The 7,025-nt window shown below is 58.6% G+C and overlaps 1 protein-coding gene across 1 annotated transcript in view; it reads right to left on the bottom strand.

Annotated features, from left to right (window-relative positions):
- Positions 1-7,025, bottom strand: part of LOC103600264 (unconventional myosin-VIIa) — a gene marked incomplete at its 5' end in the record, with an annotated part of 38,667 nt that overhangs the window by 11,419 nt on the left and 20,223 nt on the right. The window contains 6 exons of the mRNA XM_008584504.1: positions 924-1,077; positions 2,042-2,199; positions 3,177-3,301; positions 3,986-4,176; positions 5,100-5,269; positions 6,283-6,409. Coding sequence (XP_008582726.1) covers positions 924-1,077; positions 2,042-2,199; positions 3,177-3,301; positions 3,986-4,176; positions 5,100-5,269; positions 6,283-6,409 — 925 coding nt within the window. The remainder of the gene's footprint in view (positions 1-923; positions 1,078-2,041; positions 2,200-3,176; positions 3,302-3,985; positions 4,177-5,099; positions 5,270-6,282; positions 6,410-7,025) is intronic.

The raw sequence follows: 7,025 nt of genomic DNA, 5'->3' as shown, positions 1-7,025 counted from the left end.
GGCCTTGGTGTTATCAGCACCACACTCTGCCGAGTGAGCCACGGGCCGGCCCCTGGAAGAAGCTCTTTAACTCATGTCTATTTTGAGTAGCACTGAGTTAAACTAGTCCCTCTGGGCTCCCTCAGGGACCACTCTGAGCTCCTTGGGCCTGACAGGAGGGAAGCTTGGAGGGCTTCTAGGAGGAGGTGGCATTTGATCTAGGCTTTGAAGGATGAGGCAAATTCTGATGTGCAGAGAAGGGGATGAAAGGTTTTCCTGGCTGTGAGCACAGCATGCACAAAGGTATGGCAGTGTGAAAAGATCTGATGTGTGTTCAAGGGTGGATTTGTGAAAGAAATGTACAGAGTGACAGAGCTGGGGAGGAGGAGGGGGCTGGGTTGTCAGGGGAGAAGGTAGAGCTTCTCTCAGGCTCTGAGATGAGCATGCACCTGATTTCCCACTCCTGCCTCAGGCTGGCCCGGTAGAAAGGAGAAGGTGACACCCTCTGGGGCTCAACCCCCACCCCGTGAGAATTTTCATCCAGAGCTTCTGACTGACGGGCAGCTCAGCCTGAGCCAGGGATGGACACTGAGTATGAGCTGCGCCTGCAGGGGCTGAGCTGGGCTAGGCTGGGCTGTGTAGGGGTATCCAGAGGAGGCTCAGGCAGGGTGGAAGGAGGGCCATTTGGAGGAGCTGGAGCTGTTCAACTTAGAGGACAGGCTCAGAGGGGTACAGCCAGACACCACCTCTTAGTTTTTGACAGGCCATCCTTGGGCCTCAAGGTCAAGCTAGGACATGAGGGGCCCGAAGGCAGCTCGCTGCTCTGTGTGGGGTCTGGGAGGAAGGACTGCTTCCAGGCGGAGCCAGCCGCCACCTCAGGAGGTAGTAAGCACCCCGTCCCAACAGGGGGGCTGCCCCTCACCTGCCCACCACGCCCAGCCCACCTGATGTGGTTGTCAGTCAGCTGCTTCAGGATCTGCGCGTATGCCTCATCCTTGAGGGGCTCGGCCTTCAGCGCGCCCTCAAAGATCTGGTCGGTGAGCTCGTTGACGGAGCGTGTCCTCTTGGATGGGTAGTCACCCATGTACTTGAGCACGGGTGGGGGGTTGTCAAGGAAGAGCTTGTAGCCGAGTGGGGGGACACTGGCCAGGGAGGCAGAAGGCCACTCTCCCCAAAAGGGCCTGCCTCCCCAGAAGTGTATGACCCTGGGCAGGTTCCCGGGACTTAGGCTACTTGTTTACTATGAAATGGGCATGATCTGACAACCCTGATCTCTGTGCCCACCACCCACCCTCTCTCCTCAGCTCTTCTGGCCACCTCCTCACAGGCCACCCTGCCTCAGGCCTCCAACCCCACATCCCAATCCTCGCGGCAGCCAGGATGGAGTTTCTAAATTGCTAATCTCACCATGCCACCCCCTGCCCAGAGGCTCCCCCTGGCCTTGAGACACGACCCAAGCTTCTTAACAGGGCTTGATAGCCCTTCCTTAGCCCACATCTCCCAATTCCCTTCATGAACTCTGCCCTCCAACTGTGCTGAATCGCTGTGTGCCCTTTAAACAGCCCGGCTCTGCTCTGCCTCAGCCCTGGTGCACGCTCCCTCTGTCTGCAACACGCCCCACTCATCTCCCCTTTGCCTGGCTAAGTCCTACTCAGCCTTCAGGTTTCAGCCTAGATACCACTTCCTCCAGGAAGCCCTCCCTCTCTCCTCCAGGCCAGGTCAGGTCACTATGCTGCCTGGACCCCTCATACCACATTCCCATCAGATTGTCACCCCTGTGAGGCCAAGGGCTGTGTCTGGTCACCACTCCCTCTCCATGTCTGGCACAGCACAAGGCACAATTCAAATCTGTCAACTGAATGACAGGGTCAAAGGAGACAGTGGTGAGGCAGCCCCTTGCCTGCCATAAGGTGCCAGGCACATGGGTGGGGTCCTCCATCAGCATCCCCCCACATGTGCTCAGGACCCAGCCGGCCCCTCAGGAGGGAGGAGGTGTCTACACGAATCCTTGCACGCCCTGGGGTCCCCTTCCTCGAGGCCCTATCCCTGCTGGTGCAGATATCAATGAAGGCCATGCAGGCCTCCTGCGAAAGCTCCTCACTGCCCAGGATCTTCTTGAGCAGCGCCTGCTTGAGTGGCTCTCGTGTGTGGCTCCACAGTCGGTCCTTGCCTCGGGCCTTGGACACCATGACACGGCTCAGTGTGTGCTTGGGTGGGGGCCTGCCACAGCACAGGACAGTCAACACTGCAGGCAGCCCCAGGGGAGAAACCCCAGGTTGTGAGACCACCACCCCAAGCTCCTGTGCCCAGAGGCTGAGGGTAGGGAACAGGCCCTGCTCTTCCCTGCCCCACCGTGTGATGTGGGCGAGTCGCCAGCAGTCACTGGGCTTTACTTTCTTAGCTATGAAACAAAGGTAATAACACCGCAGGCTGTGCTCCAGCCTTCCCAGCCCCCACTGGTCACCCCCCTGCAGAGCTCAGCATAAATGCCCCCAGACCCCACTGGTCACCCCCCTGCAGAGCTCAGCATAAATGCCACCTCCTCCAGGAGGCCTCTCTTCTGACACCCCTGCCCCCAAGCATCCTCATCATAATGCTGGGTGTACAGGGTCATCCCAGCCCCCACTGGTCACCCCCCTGCAGAGCTCAGCATAAATGCCACCTCCTCCAGAAGCCTCTCTTCTGACACCCCTGCCCCCAAGCATCCTCATCATAATGCTGGGTGTACAGGGTCACAGCTGTCTCCCCACCAGGACTGTGAGTCAGTGCAGCAGGCTCAGGTATGAGTCATGAGTACCCAGGACCTGCCTGGGGTGGGCGTGGTCACCATCTCTTAGTGAAAGAAGGGTAAGATGATGGCATGAGAAGGGGCATCTTGGGCCCAGAACCTGCCCTTGTACCCCCTCTGACCCAGGCCCTGGTTACAGGTGGGGAACCACAGAGCAATCCCAGCACCCCACAAGGTATGAGTCATGAGTACCCAGGATCTGCCTGGGGTGGGCGTGGTCACCATCTCTTAATGAAAGAAGGGTAAGATGATGGCATGAGAAGGGGCATCCTGGGCCCAGAACCTGCCCTTCTACCCCCTCTGACCCAGGCCCTGGTTACAGGTGGGGAACCACAGAGCAATCCCAGCACCCCACCAGAGAAGAGCAGAAGCCTGCAGCCCCCTCCTCCCCTCCCCGGGAGCCCGGCACCTGAAGTAGTCGTAGGAAAACTCCTCCAGCGTGTAGGGCTTGGCGCGCACCTCGGGCTCTGCCGTTCGCAGCTGCAGGAGCCGGATGACATCCTGCCTCTGGTCGGGGCTCATGGTGACCAGGGCCTAGGGGATGAGAGGCAGGGGCTCAGGTCACCTGTCCACCTGAGGCCACTGGAATCAACACAGTAAAGCCTGGAGCTTTTGAACTAAGGCTGGGGGAGACTCTGTCCCCATAGGGGTGGCCCCTGCCCCATTCTGACCCTAGGAGCCCCTGTCCTCCTGAGGGTCTCTGAAGTTACTATTGCCTCCATCATGCTGGGCTCAGGACCCTGTGTCTGAACCAGGTTGGGTTGCTCAGAAAGCCTAGACAAGGCAGGGGAAGAGGGTGTGATACTGGCCTTGTCAACGGAGCCTGGCTCAGGAGCTGCCTGAGCAGCTGGACTCTGAGTCCTCAGGACTGCACTCAGGGAGGCTCCAGAAAAGCCAGGGCCCCGCTTCCCAGCTGTGCCCCTACTGCCCTTTCAGACAGCACAGGGTGGTACCCCTACCCCAGGCCACTCTCCCCACATTCCCACCCCTTGGCATTTCCTCATCTGATGCAGTTTCTAGGCCCTTCCCCACTTGGCACAGGTTTGATCGCTGCCTCTACTTCAAGTCTGTGGTCCTGTAAGACCCCAAGATGGTCTTCATAGAAGCTGCAGACCATTCATCTATCGTAATCTCTCACTCCATGTTACAGATATGGGAAGAGGACAAAGAGGGGTCTAGGGGAGCCTTCCACCCATGTGCAGCTGCCAAACCACGTACCACAATCTCCCTCGGTGGCATGGTGACAGTAGGCATGACGTACACACAATCGGTGGGGAAGTCCCCACGCTGCTTGGTCCTCTCATTGATGCCATTGGCCCAGCCCGAGTTCATGACCTGCTCACCCGTGTCATGGTCCAGGATGATGAGGTCTCCCTTGGCAAAGCTGAGGAAGCCTGACTCCTCCCCCGCTGTAGAGCAGAGGTGAACAGGGACACACGGGGGGACAGAGAGGGGCTGCGCTGGAACATCTTTATTTGGGTTGATGATCTATAAGCCGCTGCTCCCCACTGAAGAACTGAGGCCCTGTCTCATTCAGGTCTTCTCACCCGCTACCCTACCTCCACCTGTCACAGCCCTGGCCATGCAGAGCTGGCCACCAGAGTGGGCCACTCCCCTTCTCAAAAGCCTTCCATGGCTCCCCATTGCCCTTAGGAGAAAGCCCACACTCCTAAGCCTGTTGTGACTGGCCTCCTCGACTCTTCCCACCTCACTCTTCCCTCACCTCTCGCATTCCAGTCAAACAAAACTATCTGCGGTTCCCTGGACATGCTGGCTTCCTCCCGCCTCCGTGCCTGGCTCCTGCTCTGCTCTCTGCCTCCTATGCTCTGCCCACACGTGCTTCCTCCCTGGACCCCAGGCTGCACAGGGGCCTCTCCTCTGGGCTCCTGCAAGATCTGGGCTTCCGTAGTCACTGTGCTGTCACAGGGCCATCACTGTCGTTTCCTGCCTTCCTCCCCACTGAGGGCAGGGCAGGTCCATCCCTTGTCTGTCTTTTCCGCACTCTGCCCAGGGCCTAGGGACCCAGGGACATGCTCAGTCAGGGCAGTTGTTACTGCTCTTATCATCTGAAGATGGTAGGTATTTGGAGAACAATGGGGAGGACCCCTGATCTAACTTGGAGATGACAGAAGGTAAGTATCGAAGGACCAGAAGGAGGGCGAGGAAGTTTCCCTACAGGGCCTAGGTTGCAGGCAGAGTTCTGCTATTTGTCTGGGGAAGGTTGGGTAACAAGGCACTAGCAGCCTCAAGTGGCAGGCCAAGGCCAAGGTGCATGGTCTGTGTAATGCCCCCGACCCCCAGGGCCTGGCAGCCCGTGCCAGCAGCCACTCACCAGGGTTGGGGTTGTCCTGCAGGGCCACCACATACTTAGACCTCTTCCGGAGCCCCTCCAGGAAGGTGACCACCAGGTCACGGATGTCCTCAGCATTGCTAGAGGTGAAGGTGTACTCATCCCCCTTGATGGTGGCCAGTGTGAAGCTGGGGGCCGTCAGTTTTGCTCCCCTGCAGGACCAACACGGAGAACAGGGCCCAGCCGGGGTCAGTCCTGCCCGGCCCAAGTGAGGTGCAGCACAGCCCAGATCAGAGCAGCCCAGCGAGAGCAAGACACGGCACTCCCTGAAGGAGACCAAGGCCAGCCGAGTCAGACACGGCCCAGCCAGGGGGAGATGTGGCCTGGCTAGGGCAAAGCCTGGTCCCAGTCTAAGTCAGACATGGCCCGGCCAGAGTCAGGCATGGTCCAGAGGGAGGTCCACACTGGCCCAGCTCACTTCCCCTTTGCCTGTCTAACTCCTATTCACTCTTCAAGTCCCAGCCTACAAGCCACTTCCTCCAGGAAGCCCTCCGTGCCCTCTCATCACAGCCCCCGTTACACTGGCTCTGCTTTAAAATGGCCTGTTCAGTGTCTGTCTCCCTTCTCGACTGAAGATCAAGAGGGCAAGAACTATCTTGTCACCACTGTGTCCTGTGTGCCTGGCATGTGCCTGGTCAGAGCTGGACATGGCCCAACCCCAGCCCACTTCAGACATAGCCCGGAGACACTCCTACAAGCCCTGGACAGGGGAGGGAGCCACCCACTGCTGGGAACGCCAGTCGTCTGTTCTGGGAACCCACCCCCACATCCCACTATGCACGCTGCACTTTTCAGTCGACAAAGAGCTCTCTCCTACATTGCTGCATTTATTCCTCACCACTGTTGCTGAAGGCAAGGGTTAAGACCACTGTCTTAGGGATAAGGACCCAGAGGTGAGTCCCACCCTGGCTCCCAAATCCCAGGCCAAGCTCTTCTTGTACACACTGGCCTGCTCCCGGTTGTCCTAACAGCCCACCCTCATCTCAGAACAACCACTAATGTGCCATCAAGGCCCCACCCACCTCCAGATAGGAGGAGATGCCTGAGGGGGTCTGCACAGTGCAGCACCGACTGTGTGCCTCTGCACTCCCCATGACCCGCAGGAAAGCTCCAGACCCTCTCCCTCCCCATCTGTCTGTCTGTGTCTCTGTCTGCCCCTCCTCACCTGCTGCTGGACACAGCCATGATTTCCGGGAAGGACAGCTCCAGAAGCACTTGCTCCTGCTCATCCACAAAGTAGACGCCCGTCCAGTTGACAGCCACAATGACGTCGTTCTTGGGGAGGCTGGGGCCTGGGGCAGAGACCAAGGCACTGTGAGGAAGGCCTCCCTGCTCCTGGGCCCAGCACTTCCCGATCCTCATAACTATCAGGAAAGTGGCTAGGGTAGGAGTATAATGATTTCCATTTTACAGATAGGGAAACCGAGGCTCAGCGAGCCCAATCTCCCTACAAGCTAAAACCCAAGGTGCAGTGGGAAGAGAGGATTGAATCAGGAAACTGGGTTTGAGTCCCATCCCTGCCACCTGTCTTTGTGCAGCTTTGGACAGCTCCTTGCCCCACACTAAAGTGGGCTATAGCGAGGGGTTGGACTCTAGTGATGCCTGGTGATTCTGTGAAGCCCAGCACCCGCACAGGACACAGCACAGAGCAGATGCCTGGTAATGAGGCCTGAGGACGGCTGGGCAGATGGCCTGCATGGGTTGGCGTTGGCCACAGCGACTTTCGGCTTAGTAGAGGCAGCCCAGCAGAGCACTGATGCCTGGTGATTCTGTGAAGCCCAGCACCCGCACAGGACACAGCACAGAGCAGATGCCTGGTAATGAGGCCTGAGGATGGCTGGGCAGACGGCCTGCATGGGTTGGCGTTGGCCACAGCGACTTTCGGCTTAGTAGAGGCAGCCCAGCAGA

The sequence above is a fragment of the Galeopterus variegatus genome, unplaced genomic scaffold (genome assembly GCF_000696425.1).
Source record: "Galeopterus variegatus unplaced genomic scaffold, G_variegatus-3.0.2 Scaffold3284, whole genome shotgun sequence".
NCBI lineage: Eukaryota > Metazoa > Chordata > Mammalia > Dermoptera > Cynocephalidae > Galeopterus > Galeopterus variegatus.
Note: the sequence above shows the minus strand (reverse complement) of the source record. Positions and strands in the feature narration are given on the sequence as shown.